The sequence below is a fragment of the Solea senegalensis genome, linkage group LG19 (genome assembly GCF_019176455.1).
Source record: "Solea senegalensis isolate Sse05_10M linkage group LG19, IFAPA_SoseM_1, whole genome shotgun sequence".
Lineage (NCBI taxonomy): Eukaryota > Metazoa > Chordata > Actinopteri > Pleuronectiformes > Soleidae > Solea > Solea senegalensis.
The window spans coordinates 7,148,325-7,170,611 of NC_058038.1; the positions used below are offsets into that span (position 1 = coordinate 7,148,325).

Sequence of the window (22,287 nt, forward strand, 5' to 3'; positions counted from 1 at the left end):
GTGAGTTTGTGTGGTTTGTGTGTGTGTGGGTGACAGAGTGAGAGAGCCGTGATCCCAGCAGTGCATGAGCGATGACTGCCTTCTAGGAAAAGCAATACAAATATGGCACACTTTGAGAGAGAAGGTAAGAAGAGAGTGTTTTCCCACTCGGAGCCTTCATGGGGGGGGAGTGCAGGGGAGTACCACAGCTTATTGTTGCCACAAAGTCCTCATAACTGTTACGAACTCTCCCTGACAGCACACCAACATCTCACATTGTTGACAAGGTGGGGTGGGAGGGTGTCGCCATGTAGGGTAACAGAGGTGGTTGCGTGACAGCGTGGGCAGGAGGGGTGGAGGGGGATGGGGGGGCGCGTTGTGCGACACCTCATCAGCAACCACACTGGTTTCTGTGGGTTTCTGGCCTCACTTGCAAAACAGAACCCTTCGCCTTTCCCCATGCTGTCCCGTCCTCTCACCCTCCCTCCCTGCATTGGCCAGCTCCTTCAGCTGGAAAGCTCAGCAAGGGTTTATTTTCACGGATGGGGAGTGAAAACAGCCCTCTCTTTGTTTTGGCTGCCGTACTGTTCCCAGCGGAGGAGGCGCGGGGTCCTGAGCACTGGGGCTGGGCCTCCTAGGGGCCACATGTAGGAGGAGGAGGACGTTGGGTGTTGGGGTGGAGGGGGGAAGGTTGTGTGCGGGTACGGGTCCCCGATCAAACGGGGTGTGAGGGCAACTCCAGGAGGGTTGGAGGCTGCATGGAGGCCAAGTGACAGAAGCCCACCTCTGTGCTTTCTGCCTTGGTGATGTCCACGTCTTCCCCTTTCCCTCGCTGGCGACGGATGGCACTGAAGTATGCGTTCATCAGCTGCATGATCTCAGTCAGCTGTGACAGAGAAAGACAGAGAGACAGAGAGAAAGGGAGAGAGAGAGAGGGAGGTCAGATGAGTGGCAGTCTCAGTGTCTGTCTGGCACTGTCACAGGAGGGTGGAGAACGATGATGTCATCCAGCTGCGAGAAAAACTGGTTCCTCCAGAAGCCGAGGATGATGCCGTTTGGCAGACTCGACTGGGGACACACACTAACACCCCTCGCTTTAGGAAAACAGGCCCCTCGCATGTGTGCGGACATTTCACCACTCTTGACATATTTCGAAGGGAGGACGCTGTGGAGGAGTCCATCTGTTCGTCGGTCTCTCCGTTAACCTAACCTTGGTGGACCTAACCACTGAAGCCACTATAAGCCACCATGACCGTTACCCTTACTCCAGTCCAGCAATTGCATGCCTTCAACATGGTGTGTGAGCGGCGTCTTCCAGCTTCAACCTTCACCTACACTTCAACTGTAACTGTAACTGTAACCCTGGAATCAGCAGCTAAATCTTGCCCTCGCCATTAACTCAAGGCCTAACCATAATCACCCCCTGCAAATCCGCTCACGATCTTTTTTCCTGCCCAGTGGCTCAAAACCCTCCAAAATCATGTCAGAGCGACACGAGGCCTCGAGATCATAAAAGTACTAAAAGCCTCTGTGAGATGTGCCTCATGTCGTCTGTGAGAGAGAAATCACAGAGGGATTTTTTGTTCAGTGTGGGAAGATGCAAGCAAATCCCCCCAAGTGAAAGGCAAGACTTGTTCTCTCCTGAAAAAAAGGGGTCTGTTTGGAAGAACATCCATGTTTCTGAGAAATGTTTTGCCTGATATTTTATTCTAACCGCTGCAATAAAACTCACCCCCCAGTTGCCATTTAATGCCAGGAAGTTCGCCTTTACGCGGTGAGCATGCAGCAGGTTGTGTGCTCTCCATTTAGACCAAATTAACGAGTGTTTTTAAAGTGGGTCAGCGAGCTGGAGGGAGGGCCGCGTCGTGAGAAGACAGCGCGCTTCTTTCACTTACTCTGCAGAACCTCGGCATGACGATAAGGCCACTGTACACAAACTGAACCCCACCAGTGGCTCAGGGGGATCGTGTCTGACTGCAGAGTTGTACTGAAGAAGAACAAACCTGAGCATGTATGTGCCAATTTCTCACTTTTACACTCACCCTTCACCACTTGGAAAGTGAGTTAAAAGGAGTAGTGGTTAATAGTGAGTTTTATTTACAGTACATCAGAGGAGCAGAAGTCGGAAGTGGGAGTGATGTCACCTCTGAGTCGACAGCATTTCAGTCAAAATGTTTTTGCCGTGTTTGTCTTCATAGACAGAAATATTGATTTGTATTAATGTAATGATAAGATTTTTTTTTTTTACTGAAGCAGAGAAAATGCCTGGAAATACCAGGTTTATGGTATGTGCAACAGACTGCAACCAAGTTTTGTTGTGGTCAGCAAAAATCTTCTTAGTCCACCCTTAGTTTGGAGTGTGCTCCCAATAACTTTTAGTTTAAAGGGCCAGTTAGCCCTTAAGGCTCTGGTATACTTCCGTGCACATCGCATATTGCAGACCCCGGTATACTCCGGCGTCATGAAGAAGACAACAAGACGAAGAAGAAGACAACAATGCTACAGCTCCCTTGGACACGTCTTGTTCGAGCGGCTCACAGCTGAAAGGCGGGGGAGCCGGGGTGTCAGCCGCTTCGAGGGTCGCCAGGGTCAAGGCTCGGATGACTACTTCTTCTGCTGTCAAAATGCTGTTTCTTCTGCTTGGTGGCCGCAGGGCTTATACTCCACCTGCCGGTTGGGCAGACTTCAGTTCGCAACATGCGCCGTCCCATGCACACCCAACGCGCTCTTTGCTCGCAGTTCCGGAATCTAGGCTGCACGCACGTTCATGACGCAATTCGCGTGTGTAGAAATATACCAGGGCCCTTTTCACTTTACCCTACCCACCCCTCTGCCTCAACAAAAACGGAGACACACTTTGACTACACTAGAGCATGGATGCCTGCCCATGATGCCATGGTGGATGCTATGCTTTTCCTCCACAACAACTCAAAATAAACCACAATGATTGGATGATGTTAAAATCTATCAGTGGCTACAGTCCTATAAGAGTTGAGAGGAAGAACTGATAGTCGTTAATGGCCAGTCTGGTGATATCTCATAAGGTGTGTGATTGTTTATTGGCTAGAATTTGCTTCCTCCTGGATGTAAAGTTAACTTCTGTCATTTGCTGTAACCATAAATAAAGGCTAACAGCCACCTGTGTGACAGTCAGTGTATGATTCAGTGAACTTATTCACTGGTATTTTGTCCGGCTCGGACAAATAAAAAAAATAAACAGTAGCCTACGTGTTTTGGGATGTGGTTCACTATACCTTGGTGGTTTTAAAAAGCAGATCCCGATCCTCTGCTGTGATCTTGAAGATGTTGCTGTCAGATACGCCATAGGAGCAGATCTGGCCATAAGGAAACGACTCCAGGGCCTCTGCTTCTCCCTGCCGATATAGAGACACGGATGTAGCAGCTACACCCAGCCACAGCTTCTGGGAAAAACTCTCCGTTGAACTCTGCAGGGAGGAAGCAGTAAGCAGATGTCAAAACAGTTATCGCCTAATTTTACCTCAAGAGTCCAAATGGCGCTGGAGCTCCGAGCTCAATAAAACTCAAGCATGACCTCACGGTACTCACAATATAAAAATCCACTTCATAAAGAGTGCAACCAAAGCCCGACCACTGGCGAGCAATAGCGAGGTAGGCGGCCATACTGTCCCTGCGGCTGGAACCAGCCAGATCTTTCCAACGCTCCAGAATGATTCCCATGACGGCCGCTGCCTCCTCCTTGAGTCGGCTCCGCAGGCACATGTCCTGCTGCACTTTTTGCTTGTGCGCCGCTGTAGCCGTGTGGCTCCACAGCGTCCCCGTGAGGAGGCCTTTGGGGAAGCGCTGAGTCGCCAGGCAATCCTGAGCCGCCACCAGGCAAGGGGGCAAGGCTTGTGGGGCGGAAAGAGACATGAGGACCCGGGTTTCAAGCATGTCGCCAGGGAAAAGCTCATCCAGAGGCGGGCAGGGAGAGTGAGTGCTGAAGTCACCCATAAGGCACTGAAGCCTCAGGGCGGCTAAGGCTTGGAGGTCCTCTTCACAGGCTGGCAGCTGGCCACGCACGACCATCTCATGGCACTGTGGCACCGAGGACAAACAAGGAGAGAACAAAACAAATAAATAAGGTACAACATGTCAGCTATAGCCTCAAGTCCCTCCATCAATCCTTTCTACCCCACCTTGTTTTATTTCATTCCACAACTCTTTCATGGGAGTCCTCGGGAAAAATGTTCTAATGAAGCCAGCGCTGGCTGCCTTTTCGCCCCCTCTGCCTTGCAGCCAGTGCTCTTACTCATGCTTTTTTACACACTGCTTTTTATTGCAATCACAGCCTATAACCCACATTAATGATGGTTTACTAAAGAAAAGTAATAATCCAATGAAATGCAAGGACATTAATCATCACAGGGTGATAAATTATATAATTATCAGCACTGGAGTGGTCACTCTGTGGTATATGTATATATATACATATATATATATATATATATATATATATATATATATATATATATATATATATATATATATACACACATATATATACATATATATATACACACATATATAAATACATATATATATATATATACACATACATATACATACACACACACATCTATATATCTATATGTATATATATATATATATATATATATATATACACATATACATATTACAAATATGTTATTATTTTTAAAATAGTGAGATAAAACAGATAAAATCAATCTGTCATGGCTCCATTTCACAAAAATGGACCTTAGGCCTGCACATGCTGGTGTAAACAAGATTCTAGATTTGATTCTATCCTTAGCAGTCGTTGGCTTCGTTTTAGAGCGTACTATTAACATGAAATAAGCAAAAGTGATCCGTTTTCAAACAAAAACTACAGAGTAGTACAGATACAGCACAATAAAAAAAAAACTCTCAACAGGACAACTCTTGTGTTCTGCTCCATTACCTGCTCAAAGAGGAAGAGGTACTCTATGCTGTCCACTGATATGCTGTCAGCATCCAACAGGCAGTAGAGCTTGAAACACAGTTTCCATTGGGATTTAGACTCGGACTCTTTGGTGGAAAAGCTGCACAGAAGAGGGACAAAGGGATTAGAGAGCCGAGTCCCACGTGCTGTATAGTTCCACCAAGACTCTTCAGTGTACACGTTAATATGTTACTAGATACAAATGTGTAATATTGTTGTTTAGTAACTTGGAGTTTCACGTTTGCCCTGTCTCTCAGCACTGCGAGTGCACATATGCACCAGCCCATTTAACATAAAACACAGGTCCCTTTTATTCCAGCTGGATGCCTTATCGTTTCATACTGGACTTTGTCTCGTAGAAAAACAAATGACATCAGCTTCACCTTGGCTAGTGACACAGGTCCAGTTTCCCAGCAGGCGGGGTGTCATGTTTGACCAGCAAGACCACACAAGGTCGCTCAGTCATCAAGGACAATGGATAACACTCGCCATGGGAGGCGGAAAAGTCGAGATATAATATACACAGTCCACCGGTGACAAATTGCTCAAATTCCAAAGACTAGACGAGGTGTTTTGATAGTGCATGTCTTCTTGGTTATGTAGTGTCTGGCTTTGTTGCAGTGTTTACTGTATGTGTGTTACTATGCTTACTATTTATCTGATACCAAACTTAACACCCCGGTGTCAATCAGTCCAGAGCCACACCACTAACACTGGTGCATTTTAATTCATAAAGTTATCTCTGGACACTTCATAACAAAAAAGTTTTTTTTTCAAAAGGCCTATACATATTACACACTTTACACACACACACACTTGTGTGTTTCGGCTCAGTGATCGGAGAATAAGCCAACATGAGTGTGGAGCTCTGAGAGGTGTAAATGTCATAAAAGAAGTATTGGCCTCTAGAGGCAGTGATTCACAAATGTGCAAAAAAAACCCTGTCTCTGACCTTTAAGGTCTCGGCTCAACAAGGAAAAAAAGGAATTGCAATAGGTGTAAACAAATCAACCCATTAAATATATTAAAAAATATGTGCATTGAAATGTTTTACATATAAATCACCACATGAGTCATCAGTCTCACCTCAGGTCTCATAACTGTCTTTCATTTTAAAAGTCCTTGTCAGAACAGAGACTAATCTACAACCCTTCAGCTCTTTTAAATGATTTTTTAATGCAGAATAAAGCGCGCAGATTATACTAGCTGCATTTGTTTTAATTAATTGATAAACAAAGGTTTAATTATTGCCTTGCTATTGTTAATTGGCATTAAAACTGTAGTGCAAAACCTTTAAATATAAATACGTGTCTGTTACATTCAAACCGCTGCAAAATTAGTTCACACAATGCTGATTAAGTCCAACAGCTCTATGCGACTCTGTGCTTTTTCAGTATAGGAGTGTTTAAATGGCATGCTGTCATGCCTGGTGACACTCCTGCACTGCACACAGGAAGTGTTTGTTTTATGTCAAGATAGACGGAGGCAACAGTAACATTGTGCTAGTAAAGCGTGGCGGCTACAAACAGGTTAAAGTATGACTGAAAACACAAAAAAAACCCTGGTTGTTCAACAGGAGAAAGGCTTTGCGCACGTATAATGCTGCTAACTGACCCTGCCTTGGCCAAGTCTCGAGATTTAAATCTCAATGTGACTTCATAGTGGAAAAAAAAACAAAAAACTGTTCAAACCTGGTCAGGATGTCTGCGATCAAAGCACCGCCTGCAACCGGCTGCTCCCACAGTCCATTCTGTTCATAAAGTGCAAACGTGTTTTTGCTCTCGAGCAGGCCGAGCTTTTCCTGTATCCTTCGAACCACCTGTTTCAAAGTAGCAAGGGTGGACAGGCAGATGGTTAGAAACGCAGGGTGTGTGATTTTCCATTACTTGCTAATGTCACCCTATTCCACAGTCAGCCAGTGAACTCTAAGCAGGAACATGTGAGAAAGGTTGTGCTACAAAAGTAGAATGAAGAGAAATGTGCTCCAACCTCATTGGCAGTTGTGTGTGAGCTGATGTAGAGCTGGCAGGATCCGGGGCCAGGATAGTGAACAGTGCACAGCATCTCCTGTCTGCTCATCAGCATTTGGATCTCTTCCCAGGATGGCACACACTCCCGACACTTAGTCTTCTCCAAAGCCTCGCTGATGAATGACGCATAGTTATCCATCTCAGACTCTGGACTTTGGCTCTGAATCCTGTAGAAAAAAAAAAGAAAGAAAAAAAAGTGAGGACTTGAGAAATGTGTGTGCGTGTGCCAGCAAAATGAATATATTCAACGCTTTAATGGGAAAAATATTAACGCTTGTCATGTTAACGGTGACTCAAAGTGTGAAAAGTGTTGTGCTGCCATCGTGGACTTTGCGTCATCCCTTTAAATCAACCATGTTCTTTATTTTCTTTGGGTTTGGCAACGCTCGAAAGTCAATGAGGCGAGGAATGACAAATGTTCTTACTTTAGCTGTTAGGGACTTAAAAGGCTCAACATCCCGCCATTCCTTCAAAGAAAAGGAAAATGGCAAAGAAAACATATTTGACTTTAGGTTGCGCACGACACGGGAAAAGGTGTTTCCGCTCCTGTGAACCGTGGTGACCCGCCACTTCCTCCCAGAGGAGCATCCAGGAGAGGTAGTTGAGTATATGTGTGTGTCTGGTGTTGTTTTAAAAGACAGGACAAAAGGCAGTGGGTGACAAACTCCACCTGGAGCCTTAAAGCCCTGCACTTACACTAAGCAGTGCAGTGCAGTGCAGTTTAGCTCACCAAGGTGCAGTTTGGAACCAAGATTGGGCTTGCATTTCCATTGTTTAGGTTGGATGCTGACTGCTCCGTCAGCTACTTAAATTGGTTGACATCACACCAGCATGACACAGCCAATAAATCAAGAACAACAAGATGCAACAAACATCTGTCCCCAAAACATTAAAAACAGTGAGAGACAGCTTTTGACAATTGAAATGTAAATAAAGGCATTCAATTAGTAGTGTGTGACTTTTAAATACAAACAAATATGTGTTACATTCAAAACTTGTTTACAAATTATATTCACACAATGCAAATTAAGCGTCATTCAGCTCTACACGGCGTTCTCTGTGTCTCTCAGTATAGTGGTGTTCAGGCCTAATAATCCACAAGGAAACAGAACTTTCCTCTGAAAGATCTTTTTTTTTTTTCCATTCTAAAAAAGGTTTTCCATAAACACGGCATCCGTTCAAGAATCGCCTCACATGAAAACCCCAAAACAATGCTGCAGCATGTATATATGCCACCACACCTGCGTGTGCAGCAGCTGTGACGCTGCCAAAAAAGGACACCAAAAAAACGGAGAAGACTGTGTGTAAAGCTTGTGCGGCATGACACAAGAAGAAGACGACAGTGAGAGCAAGGACAAGAGAGAGGTGGTGCTGTGACAAAGTTGGATATTGGCTGTGTACATGAAAATGCAAGGATGATGTTTCGAGATTTCACAGGAAGTCATTTGTTTCACGTAAAGACAGACAGAGGCACCAGCAACGTAGCACTACCAAAGCGAGGCCACTGGCTGCAACAGGTTGGAGTATGACTAAAAACACAAAGATGACACGGAAAGATTCAGAAGTTAATTTTACTGCTCAAAAGAAAAAGCCCAGCCCATAAGTAGTTTGACAGGAAAAACCCTTCATCCATGCACTGCTGTATACACACAGTTAGTACTGCCTGGCAGAGCCTGTTCTCATAAGGACGACGCAGTAGTGCTTATGCGAGGTGGAAACACGGCTGAAGTCAGTCACACTCTGCACAGTATGAAAGGTGTTAAACACACCGCAGTGGAAGTCACCAGCTCAGCCCTGCATAAATGTCGAGGGGAAAATAGGAAGGAAACAATTATATCATGATATTTGTCCCAAAACATACAAAACAGTGGACGGAGGGAGGAAAACACGAGGGCCTCAAATATTCTCGGAGACAGAGAGAGGCCCTCTCATTCCCTCCGATGTCTCCCTCCCTCATAACTAAATGGCCACAGGGTGGGATTTGTCCTGCTAAAACATAATTAGGAATGTTCCACTGGGTCTGTGTAATCCTTCCTATACGCTCCTCTCTTCGGCCCTCTCTACTCTTTCCTCCTCTCTTGCCCCCTTCTCCTCTTCCTCCACCTCCTCTGCTTTCTTTCTTCTGGCCTATTCGCTCTGACAGCAGACATTCCCTGGGGGTTTCTCAGGGCACTGGGGGGAGTGGAAGAGGGTTTCTGGGCCTCTTGCCCAGCAGCTCCAGTCTTAGCTCTGCCCAGCTGCAGCCTCAGCACTGATCCACACATTGAGAGAGAGAGAGTGCGTGAGAGTGGCGACAAGACGTATCACAACACAGGCAGCGAACTTCCACAGTGTTATTATGAATCGCTATTGCATGCAAGTCTTCCATTAGCTGAAGGCTAATGGAAGGAGTCCCAGTGCAGAAATATAGATAGAACACTGTTGTGCTTTGATGACACGGCACTGGACAGAGAGTCTGCAGCGGGAGATTAGTACTGCTAATAACTCCGGCGCGCACGGCAGACACGGCTAATTCAGACCTGCAAATTCAGCCCTTAAACGCTGGTTCTGTGTGACGAAACAGGCTAACAAAATCAAGACATATCACACTACTGTATCTAAACTGGTGGTTCGGGATCCTGGCGCCTACTTTTTAGTTACTAGTCTAGACCCTGCGACTGCAGCATTCAACCTGCAACCCCCCCACCATCAGAATCTTGCTCTGATTTCCCTAAAGACAGACATGAACTGTGGAAAAAAGTCAGAAACCTGTGAGTTAGGACTAGAGTTGAACAACTGGGGGAGAACATATTTAATTGTGATTTTTTCAGACAGGTGCCAAACCCAAACAGGAAAGGGCCAGTGGGTGGGATTTAGTGGCATCTATGGGTGAAGATGCTCACTGCAACCAGATGAAACCAAGATTCCTTGGAAAATGAATTTTCAGGTGATGATTAATAGAAATATGAAACTTTTCCAGCATGTGTCTATTACATTTTTTTTTTCCAAAGAAAAAAAACAATCGGATATGAAATCCCACTACTAGATGCTACTTGCTTCAAACTGCAATTTCAAATTGAAAGTGAGCAAGAGAATGACAGGAACATCCAGGCGAGGGTTGGCAGCTGGCTTGAGCAATGCAGAAGGCAGGAAACCCACTCACTCGCCTGCTGTGAATTATATGGAGCTTTTCCTGCCGTGTTCTCACACGGGTTCACTCAAGATAGTTAACAAAAATTTGACTACAGAGCTGCACAGACGATTTCCGGACTTCAGTGCATGTCTGAGCGCAGTTTATGACTGGAATCATTGAAATTGGACTGTTTTTTTTTTTTTTACGTTACGCTCCTCTGATATAATTTTCATCAATATAAAATAATACCACAACATTATCGTTAACTGACAACTGTGGTTTTGAGCACCTAAAACTGTCAACATGGATGAATTTACTGTGCTGTTTTCCATTTGTCTCCCTCAAGTCATATTTCCCAGTTAGACACATCGGAGCCTGTAAAAATAAGGAAAATTCCACTTTTTTCCATTTGCAATTACAGGTCGGAGATGACGGCTTTCTTGAGTCAACAGGATTTATTTATGGTAAACCCAACCTGAACGCTACATTTACGGCTGTTACAAAAATTCTAGTTTCACATGAGCTTAGGGGTCAGACTCCTGAGGAAGTTTTGATTCCAATTTTCCAAAAACCACCTCTCCTCATAGTGGACTTTTCACCTGGTTCATACTCGATCCTCATCTGTATTAAACTCTGTTGTATCAGTTTTATCTCACCTCTTGAGGTGGAATCGCAGGTACTTGATCACAGTGGGCCCAGGCAGGAAGGTGCAGCTCATGCAGGTGAGTAGCTGCCAGTAGCGGAGGTGAGCGGCAGTGTATGGGGCAGGCGTGTAGCTTGTTTGCTTCACCAGCTGGCAGTAGACCTCGTCACGGAGGGGCCGCAGGTCTAGGCAGGTCTGCAGCACGCCCTGGATAATGGGAATCGGCTCCTGTGCCGACTCCAGCTGCTGCAGGCAGTTGAAGAGCTTCACTGCCTCCTCGCGCACTGAACCATAGCCTTTCCCACTGTGGTCTGGAGAGAGCATAGCAATACGGCTTTTACTTCTTTCTACTAGAATGGGATGTTTTACCCCAGGACATACTGTTGTTTCCATTTTGTCATGTTATAATCACTTAATTGTAGCACAGGCCGGCGAAACAACAAGAATCACTTGTTGCATGCTTGTATTAGAAGAGTGACCTGCACTACATTGTGCTTAATTCTATGTCTCAGCAATTTAAAACCGCACAGTAATCACATATTACACAGCTTATTTTCTCCATTTTCCTTGCGTACTGCGGTTGCATAAAGTGGCCGCACATTGCACCCTGATTGTGAAAAATTTAATTAAATAACACAAAGTCATGTTTACATGGAGGGAAAATATGCATTTGTCTCATCTTTTTTAGGATCTCAGCACGCAAAGTTGTTGTTGTTATGAATATCAAAAATGATTTGTTGATTGTCAAACACTTCAGAAACAAGAATAATAATAATTGTTTCATATGGAAATTCAATTGTAGATACTTTTAACAGTTATTCATCAAAGGGACAAAAGTTATAAATCATGTAGAACGTACAAATAATTAAGGTATCTGTACTTTTTTGTACTTTTGCAACTTTAAACTGTTTGTAGATAACGTACAATAACATTTATTTAACATTTAATACGTCAGCCCTGCTAATTAAACATGACTATGACTTGCAATAGACCAATCAGAATCAGCCGTCTAAATAGTTTATCATTGTTTTTATCTACAGCTTCACACACAACTTATATGACAATGTACAGCATGTAAATGTTAATCACTTACACGTGTGCTCCAGGCTGCCGTAGGGGAAGGGAAGCAGTGGCGCGTACAGGGGGCCCTGGGTGTACTTCAGGATGGGGTTGTGCTGGTAGATGTGCTCCACCACCTCAGGGTTGAACTTGTTCTCCTGCAGCACACAAGGGAACCCATTGTGACGTTAACATCATCAGACACAGTAAAGAACAAACTTTTGTACGTCTTCGGTGAGCCAGTGGTTCGAACTGACGGCGAGTCAGTGAGCGGGTGATTGAGTGTGCAGTTTGTCTGTCAGGGGTGAGCAGGGTCGACCGAACCGGGGTCACTCACAATCCGGCTCTGGCAACGTTCAAAGCAGCAAGAAGGTCAAGTGATGACCCAGCAAAGCACACAAGCATGACTGACACGTTATATTTTATCTGCCGGTGTCAATGGGTTTCATGTGCGTGTGTCTGTGTCTTTCCCTGCCGATGTGGATAGATGCCTTCCAGTCCTACAGATGGCTTCCAGCACCTGTTGCTCATTAGTAACATTGCCACTGACGCCCCCCTCCCACCAGCACCACCACCACCTCAATCCAGCAACCCATTCACTCTGGCTACAAGACAAGTACGCCCTCCCCATCTTTAGTGGGGCAAAGTTGACACATTCCTCTGAAGTGTCTGGTGCACACTGGTGACAGGTTTGTCTGTTTGAACTGTGGGAAAGAGATTCTGCGGGCCACATCCAGCAGAACACAGCAACAAAACCAAGGATGAAATTCAAACACTGTATATGTTCATGGATAGACACCCCTCCCCCCCAGAAAGTTTCTCATTCCCTTTGGTCTTTCCCAGAAAGCTCTACACTTTAGGAAACATGCATATTTTCTCCCTTGCCAAATTCTGCAAGAGGACATTGACACCGTTGTCATGTCTGCACGGAGGAGACAAAGCTACAGCTAGCACCTGCTAACTTAACAGCCAAACTCTATACAAGAGAAACACAAAGGTGTATTCAGTTGCATACTTTTTCACAATTTATTTTCTTGTCATTGAAAATATATGTATATATATATATATCACATACATATGACACATACATATATACATACATATACACACATATATACATATATACACACATATGCCAATGATCATAGCATGTGACATAAAAACAATAAAGTAGGTGGTGTCCTGAGACATTTACAGGGACACCACCTACTTTATTGTTTTTATGTCACATTATGTGATCCTTGGCATTAGGTTTGGAATGATGTGACTGAAAGGTGTAAAAGTTGTAAAAGGGTTCCACTCCAGGTTTAAGAGAGCCAGAGTTAAAAAAGGACCTTTAGAAAGAGCAACTAGGCTAAGCAAGTTTTCATAGATATGGATTGATATTGATATTGTGATATTTGATGCCACTTTAAATGATTCAAGAAAGTCACTAGTCATAGAGAGCACCTGAAATGTGACCAACACTGGAGTGCACACTGCAACTACTGTAAATGCAGTGGGTGAAAGTTGAACCAGGAAGTTGGTGTATTAGTGAAAATTCACAACAGACAGCAAACTTGGTTTGATTATCCAAACTCACAACTTGCGTCGCTGCACTCTTACTTTAGTCTTACTCCCTGCTCATCTGCTTTTCAGCTTTTCTCTCCATTTTTTTTTCTCTCTTTCACACATGGCCTCTTGCTGCAAGTTCAAGGCTAAAAACTGCCGTCCCCTTCTCTCCCTTGTGTCTGCGGCTGGAACATGAATCTGTGCTTTGAAGAAAAGCGTGCAGTTCTGTTCGCACAAAGACTCCTCTGTTCATCCCCTCTTTGATTTCTGCAGCAGTTGTTCTAATCTCACACTACGAGGGACAACACCTCGCCTTGATAGAGTGTTCCTCTGTGTGTGAAGAGGAAAGTGAGAGAGAAAAAGTGACAGGCTGGGAGGGAACATGAAAGACTGAGGGAAAACGCTGAAACAACAAATAAGGAGCACTTTAAAAACAAGTTCCCCCTCTTTGCGAAACATACGGGCAGACAGAGGAGAGCAGATTAACCACTTTTTTTTTGCGATTAGAGAATCATGTTAGAAGGTTATGGAGACAAAAGGCCGGGCATCTGGCCCTCCTCCACCTCCTCTGCCAAAGCTGCCCCTCTCTTCACCCTGGGGACAGATTGATGCAAGGCAAGTCATCTGTCTGCTCAATGAGATTCCAGCACGCCGTGTTCTCTAGCAACCCTTGGTCTAAAAATATGACTGTCACTTAAAAAACACTCCCTCCATGTGAGGAGGTAAGGGAGGAAGCATCCCGTTAAAAACTCCAGAGCAGCGAGTCATTTATCATACAGTTATCTTGAAATAACTGTTCTTCACCTACAGTATTGCTGTCATTACCTCGGCCACATGGGCTATGTTTTCCACTGCATTTGTTTGCCTGTGAGCAGCATCGCTCAAAAAGTAAAGGACACATAGGGAGGAAATTTTATGGGGATGTAAGAAGAAATTATTAGACTTTGGTGGTGATCCAGACACAGTTTGTTTTCAAAACGATTGTTAACCTTGCCAAATGGGACAGTGCACTGATACAGTGGGGAAACACAAGAGCAACCTTGGTGGATGTTTGCACTCTCCGAGTGCTTTCTACACTTTGGTCATTTGATGGATTAAGATGAGGTCATTCTACAGAGAAAGTCAAGTACAGGAAACTTTGGACTCCTGGCTCAATGTGGTTGCACGGTTTCCATGGTGACAAAGGGGGTAAATAAAAAAAAAAATATATATAGCCCTGTGACTGTTGCTGTGTGTTAATTTGGATACTCCATGCGCAAATTTACACATATTACACTGTGTACATGCGTGTACGTCTTGGCAAAGTGTGAATTTCAAAAGAGGTGTGGCCTTCAAACTAAACTTCACTGACTTGACTTCAGAATGTACGTTTTACGACCTTTTATATGTCCTTTGCTGCATGTGACCTGGAACTCACCCCACTATCGTCACCAAAATTTAGGGGTCTGAAAGTAGTATTAGGTATCTTGACCATGTATACCTGCCTACATTCATTGACTTGCTGCTATGCCATTGTCTGATTAGATAATTGCTTTGACAAGCAGTTATGGGTAATGATGTAACTAATAAAGTGGCCTTTGAGCGTCCAGCATTACACACTAACTTTTGACCATTCTGGTACATCTGTCACTTTTTAATAAAAATTTTGCCTTAAAAACCTGTTCAAGTTCAATATATACAGCCTACACTCACTTGGTGTAAGTGCAATTTAAAGGTAATAAGAAAGAACAGAAACTGAGGCAGCAACAGTGTGCAGCAATGTACAGTATGTTGGCACAATACATCGTGTGGTCTACCTCGATGTCTCTGATCAGGAGCTGCGTTGGCGTTTCCACTGGTGCTTTGGTATCAATGATCTTCTGGATGGCACACGCCCAATGCACAGCTTCATTGAAGTGCTTGGTGTATAGCCTGTAGCAGTGCTTCCGCCCATATACTGTGATGCTCCAGTAGCCTGTAACACATGCACAAAAACCATGGTAGTTTACGCGACTAGTAATTGTAAATCAAACTGCAACTAAATTGTAATTTAAGTAAATGGGGAAGAGGCCAGTGAAAAGTTCACTGGAAGGGGAAGCCCACATATCTGGCGTGACTCCTTCCTCCTGACTTCTTCTCATGGTTTCACAAGGGATCAAAAGTCACGTTGAGAGCAACCTTAGGCCACGCCAAAACAAAACAAGAACAATTATTGCACGTGTGAGGTAGCACAAGTGTGAAACCCCTCTCTTCTCTTGTGACACACTGCTATAAGTGTGTAAGCAGTGCTTGCTCCTTGTGCAGAGGAAGTATTAGAATACCCCGCGCAGCCTGTCTGCAAAACTGTAGCTGTCATCGGACTATACTACTAAGTCACTTGACACCACATCCTTCTTTGTTTAGGTTTTTGGTGAAGTACAAACATGAACTGACATCACACCATGAGATGGTGTTACTGTTAATGCTAATTTTGAACCTGCTTGAAGCACTCGTGTGAAGGGTCAGTGATGCCACAGACAGAACCATTAGGAGGAAGTGGTTTAAGAAGAAACACAAAGTTATTCAGCAGTGGAACAGCCAATGAAGTTTGTGGCAAAGCCACTGTTGAAAGCCCACCTCTGTCCAGAAAAGTCCCATGGTATATTGAGTTAGTAAGAACTATGTTTGGATTTCTACAATGGTTCGGAGAGTTTAAGTGGTTTGGTGAAGTCGGCAGGACATAAAACCTCCATTGATGGACAGGCAGACAGACAGTAAACGGTGTGTTTGAGCTAAACATTAACTTGGGGAGGAAACGGACAAGTCATTCCTGTGTTCCCTCCCATTCAATGAACACACTTCTTTTCCAAGTAAATGACCTTTGTTTCTTTCATCCGAGAAATGGAAGCGGGGATGCCCACGCTGATTCCTCAAATATGAGGTTTCAAGACCAACCTTGAACCAAGCTTTGGAAGAAACCCAGCAGGGGCTTCCCAATCTTACTCAGAATGACTAGGAGGGGAAATGGGACCATAATACGTCACTGACATAAAAGCCAAAACAACCTCTTAGGAATCTTTAAAAATGTCTCCTCACCCCACTGGGAAATAACACATGTAAATGGTTTCTACAGAGTTTATAGGGAAGTATATGTGGACATGACTCACCTACGCATGAGCCTGTCTGTGTTTCGTTATCTACATTTGTGGATTGCTCACCTGTTTCCTTGTATGTCTGCTTGTCGGGCCAGATGACAGAGCAGAGGTTGGTGAGGACCAGTGTGCCGAGTCTGCGGGCTCCTTTCTCTGGTCCACTGTAATAATCCAGTGAGTCCTGGCTCAGCACAAACCAGTATCGCCGCTGCTTAATCCAGTTACCCCGCACCTCGCGCAACAGCCAACCTTTTCAACAGGAAAACATATACAAAACATGCATCATATGACTGCTAAAGCATAATATTAAATAACCCAGAGAAGGGCTTTCGATGATAATTTCATTAAATCATTAGTTGACTGATAGATAGGACAGAAGAAACATTGTGAAGTAAATTTTGTTACTGTTTTCTAGAGATGCATCTTAAAATAAAATAAATGAATAAAAATAATATCTATGAATATTCTTTTTACAGAAATCACAGACATCTATTTGTCCTTTCATATTGTCAATGCAAAGATTTTTCTTGTTTTTTTTTTGGTTGTTTTTTAAATAAATGGTGTCAAAGTCAAGACAGAACTCAAATAAGACTGTTAAATCAATTAAGTTTCATGGTAAAAAGGCTCAATAGAAGAGTGCTGACTCCATACCTCATTAAGGCTAGGTTCTTAGAACTTTTTTGATACTCATGCCTAGACTTTGGTTTTCAAAGCAAAACTTTTTTTACCATGAAAATACATAGGCTAAAACTTTATTTCAGTCAAGATAACAATTAACACATGAAATATAGCCCAAAGTATATGGATTTATAGCTTGTATTTTCCCCTGCTTGGAGAATTTTGATAGCAGTCGTCAATCATGTTGATACTTTCTGCCACTCCTTTCATTTTTGCAAACAGACAAAGCCTCAAGTGCACAATAACTACACACCAAAACAGTAATTTCCCTTCAAAGGGTCTGGATGGTAGGTGGGCTAGTCGTGGAACTGCTAAACCAGTGCTGCCACACCATGTCTTCACCAAGAATAAATACAGAGGCATGTAATTATCTATAAAGTTTGTAGCAGACTGTATGTGACTGCCTTGTTGGGGTAAATAGTAGGGGATAAAAATACAGCCGGTTAATGGCATAGGCTTTAAAAGCTGCATGCAGCCAACATAATTACCACTTTAGGGGCTGACAAAGTGAGAAAAGGAGGGAGAGAGAAAGAGAGGGAGAGGTACTGGGACTGTGTGACAGTTCAAGACAAAGCGAGTGAAGAAGTCATGCCTTCAGCCAGCGGTTAAGACATGCCCGCTGATCTTGCCAGGCCTGGCTCTACAATGCAAGGCTGTTGTGTTCCCAAAGTCCTAAGGGTTTGGAAAGACTGCTTGAGCCCAGATCTACTGTTCCCAAACAACAGCGAACCTCCTCTCCTACTTAAACTATGTGTGCAAATTTTTCCTAATAAATATTTAATCTTGGAGTAGATAAATAATCGAGTCTGGCAGAGCTGTGTCCAGATGCTGCCCAGAGAGAAACTGACAGAGGAGAAGTACGACTGGTAGGGGTTCAGTGGTCATCCAGAGGGCTGCTGCAGAGACTGGCACTTGGTCCTACCACCTGGTCAAAGTCAAAGGCGGACTACCTGGGAGGGCAAGGCACTGCTATACACTGCAGTGTAGGTGGCTGTGTATGCGAGTCCATACGGTTGGTAAATGTATACTTCAGAGTGGTTTTAAAAAGGAACAATGAGGCAATGAACCTTCAACTTCCGAACATGTGAAAGCACCAATGACGCCACACCAGCAGCACAGCTTCCTCTGTGGTTAGCAATCTGTGCGCCACCTGTGTGATCAGTTTTTTCCCCCTCTTGCCTTAAAAAGTGGCTTTCAACAGAGCGCAAAGTCCTCCACTCCCCCGCTACTGCTCTGAAATAAAAATAAAGAAAGAGGAAGACATGAAGGCCCAGTCTCACAGGCTATGTTTCCTGTTTGAGAACACTTCTATATGATAGAAGTGCCTGGTTTGAACTCACCATAAACCCACCCAAAATAGCCCAATGTAAAAACCATGGAGGTACTTAACACCACATCAGAGGGGGGCACCATCACAACCCAATGTGAACGGGATAAATAAAAACCATGAGGTAAGTCAGGCTGAGCTTGCTGACTGGGTGAGAAGCATGGTGGGTGAGAGGAGCAGGTCTGCCATCTAGACGCCACACTCACAGACAGGAGATGTCCCGCAAACGCTGCTCTTTTCTGGAACTTTAAAAAAGGGATGATAAGCCTGAGAGCACACAGCAGCAGGGCCCCCTGTGTACCCCTACCCTGGTCCCCCATCTGGATCACATCTCTGTGGTGGGCTAATGCCTCCCCTGGGGGCTATGGCTCGCCCTTAATTTGTTTCATTTGTGACCCCTGACCCCACACACACCCTGCCCCCAGACTGAGAAGACAATCTCTCTCTCTCTGTCTCTGTCTCTCTCTGTGTGTGCCTTGTGCCCTTCCGTGTCTTTTTTTACTGCAAACCTTCTGTCACTTTCTGAGTAAAAGAATATTTCATCCATGGATTTTTAAACAAATATAGTGCTGAAACAAGGCCACAGAAAACAAAAGCAAAAAACATATTTCAACTCTAAAATTTGTTTGCTCTGCAGGCCTTTGCATGCCGGCATTTCACAAGAAACCTTTAGGGCTGTTGGCTGTTGTCAGCTGGATCTTTGCCAATTCATATTTGGGGATTTAACAAAGAAACTAGACACACAGCATAATAGGGCCGTCACTTCTCAACTGAAATTGGGATATCCATTCAAACTTGGAGGCAAAATTTCAAATTGAAACCTTCCATTTGAATTTAAAATATACAGGCTAGAAGCACATCAGACCATCTGAAGTAATTACCATAATGTCCTCCTCAGGGTGCTGTGAGTGCAATTTGACCTTAAATCCACAATAGCTCAAAATTAAGACTAATGTTGATTTTGCTGTGATAATGAAGGACACAAGCTTGAATTATTTCTGGTTCCTCACTATAGTTTGCTAAATAATGAACAAATCTGCACAATCTGCTATTAGTTTAGCAGTTAGCTCCACCTGAGGTGTCACAGATGTCTAGTGCAGCCTCACATGTGAGTCCAATTGTGCTCACGTGTGGGCGGAGGGGAGTGATTATCCAAAAGTATGATTTTTGGAAAAAGAGACAGCCCTTCCTTCAGTATCATATCATTGTTACATACACAAGCAGCACATGACTATACTTCGACAGACTGAGTTGTGGTTTATTGGAGCATGAAAGGTGTGAGTCGCAGTTCATTTTATCCATAAATCAACAAAAGGTTTGTCAATAAACCAGTGTCTGCATCTCTCTGTCTCCAATCTATGCATCTGTCCATTCGCCCTTCCCTGAATGTTGATGCCCTATTTTGGATACTGGAGCAACAATAATGTTGCCATGTAGCCTCAGGATGTCCTGATGAAAAAGTTAAATGAAAACAGGGAAAAACCTACAGAATAAAAGGGAAAGAGCCCAATGGAGGTGTTCTTGAAAACATAACGTTATTCAGCACAAAGATAACGCACTACTATAGTTCTCTCTGATGTGATGTGGTAGAGGATGAGGGTATAGAGCACAAGCTAGAATTCCAGGTGACAATGCAATCAATGGCCCAAGGAAAGTAGCTGTCCTCTGTTTTTGGAGGGGAAACAAGTGCCATCACTTTACAGGAAGACAGGGACAGAGACATGCAAGCTAAAGCCGCATAGTAACTGCTGTCAGAATTAGGCAATATCGCTGCCCCTTTCCAAACAGCATGTAACTTATCCAAGTGCTGGCATTTTACTGCTCCCCTTCGGTAGGAGGACAAGAAGAGAGAGAGAGAAAAAAGAGAAGAAAAACACAGAAATATCCTATGAGATCATTCCTCAAAAGCATCAGACACACAAGATGGGGGCTCCTGATGCCAGGAGCTGTCCTTACTTGAACACACAGAGAGAGGCGGGAGAGTGGGAGCAGCTGTGGGCCACATGTGGTCAGAGTGAGGTTGGCTATAGGGCGACAGCACAGCATGGAGCTGCGACAGTACTTATTAGAAGACGGTTATTGTACTTAATGAAATGACCAGCACTAGCCTGGCCGTGCCGTCAATCTATTTATTAAGTGAAAGTGAAGCTACAATTAATATATTTTATTATTGATTATAAAAGTATTATAATGATAGATTAGAACACAGTACAACACACAAAAGGCAATACATTTGAACTAGTAATCAGAGAACATATTTAATCAAAGCTGTACTTATCTCTACTGAACAAACAACAAGGCATATGACTAGCCTCATCAGCTGATCAATCCAAAGCCAAACAGTGTTTATATATATATATATATATACATACATATACATACACATACATATATACACGTATGTGTATATATATATATATATATATAAATAAAAGACTCACCTTTGACCAGCACTTCAGGTTCCTCCTCCAGGCCCATTTTATTCTTGTCAAAGATCAGGGTCTTCATCTCTTCATGTCCCTCTGACACAGTGTGTCTGTGTGGAAGAGCAGAAAGAGAATGTAAATAACTCTGTTTCCCTCTCACCTCAAGTCTTCTCTTGCATGCTGCTACCCCATTGGATGGCTAATTGGCCCGCAGACACACAATTGGCTGCAAAATAACCCTAAAACACCCACCCAGTGACCACCACTCTCAAATGTGACTCCGTGCCAACTGCAAGTCTCTCTGATACTCTTAGGTGGGGGAGTCACACAAGGGTGGGGGGATTGGAAGAAGTGCCACAAATATCTGTCCTCCAGCATTATCCCCACTTTCCCTCCCTAGCAGCACGCAGGAGCACCAGCACACACTGATGCATACCACGCCACTGTGGACAGCTCCAGTCTCCTTTATCACCCTGGTCCACAAGCTGACTGGGCGACTGAAAATAAACGTGACAGAGCGACGCCGGCCTGATTCCCCGTCAACCAGCTCACGTCTCTCAGAGGAAGGTGGGGGGTTCAAGGGGTCACAGCCTTGGATAGCTACAGCCATAGACACCAAAAACATCTGTAAATGTACTGAACAACTGTCCTTTTCTTTGCCTTTTTTAATGCCTCATGTCTACATCTGCAGCTACTTCCAGCTACAGTGAATCCTCGGCATCTGGCACTGCTGTGATCAAATTCAGACTTATGTTATCTCAGGCCAAGGTCCATTTCAAGTCTGTAAGATTGTTTAGAGGTTTTATCTCCCCCAGTTTATTTACCCAATTACTCATTTACTTTCTGCATTTCCTGGGTCTAACTGGCATGTTTGTTAAGTACAAGCGACAAAACCCCTCCTTCCTGTCCTCCTCTTCCTGGGATCACAGCTCAGGAAATTGAGCCCCCCCCCCGGAAGGGATATTCGGCACCTTTCCTCACCACACCAGCTAATTCGTGTCATTATTGATCTGATAATTCCTGGAAGGTTCCTCCTCTCGGAAGAGAGCAATAATCAATAAGTCTGAATATAGCCTTATCAGTGTTGTCTTATCTTTCCATTTCCCTTTTGAGGGCTCTGACCTGATCCTGACTAACACCACAGCCCATTAAGTCACCCATGTGACAAGGTTTCTCAAACAGCACCATTATGAAACCTAAACTATGAATCCTGATTTGGCTTCTCTGATTTAATCAAATATTTGATGGCATCAACAAAGCATCTCTGCCCAGAGAACTCACTGGATATTTCTCTTTCTCAGACCATTCTCTACAAATCAAAGACATGGTTGTTGATCAACAGTTTGTGAAATACTCAGACACACCCATCAGGCAACAACAAGTCAAAGTCGCTTAAATGATTTTTCTTCCCC

At 44.0% G+C, this 22,287-nt stretch overlaps 1 protein-coding gene across 1 annotated transcript in view; it reads right to left on the reverse strand.

Moving 5' to 3' along the window:
* Positions 1-440: 440 nt before the first annotated feature.
* The window catches only part of plekhh3 (pleckstrin homology, MyTH4 and FERM domain containing H3), a 38,060-nt gene continuing 16,213 nt past the window's right edge, over positions 441-22,287 (reverse strand). The window contains exons 3-13 of the mRNA XM_044050376.1: positions 20,891-20,985; positions 16,511-16,693; positions 15,131-15,288; positions 11,818-11,941; positions 10,738-11,035; positions 6,929-7,136; positions 6,631-6,758; positions 4,919-5,039; positions 3,547-4,035; positions 3,234-3,425; positions 441-865 (exon numbers count right to left, since the gene is read on the reverse strand). Coding sequence (XP_043906311.1) covers positions 695-865; positions 3,234-3,425; positions 3,547-4,035; positions 4,919-5,039; positions 6,631-6,758; positions 6,929-7,136; positions 10,738-11,035; positions 11,818-11,941; positions 15,131-15,288; positions 16,511-16,693; positions 20,891-20,985 — 2,167 coding nt within the window. The 3' untranslated portion in view covers positions 441-694. The remainder of the gene's footprint in view (positions 866-3,233; positions 3,426-3,546; positions 4,036-4,918; positions 5,040-6,630; positions 6,759-6,928; positions 7,137-10,737; positions 11,036-11,817; positions 11,942-15,130; positions 15,289-16,510; positions 16,694-20,890; positions 20,986-22,287) is intronic.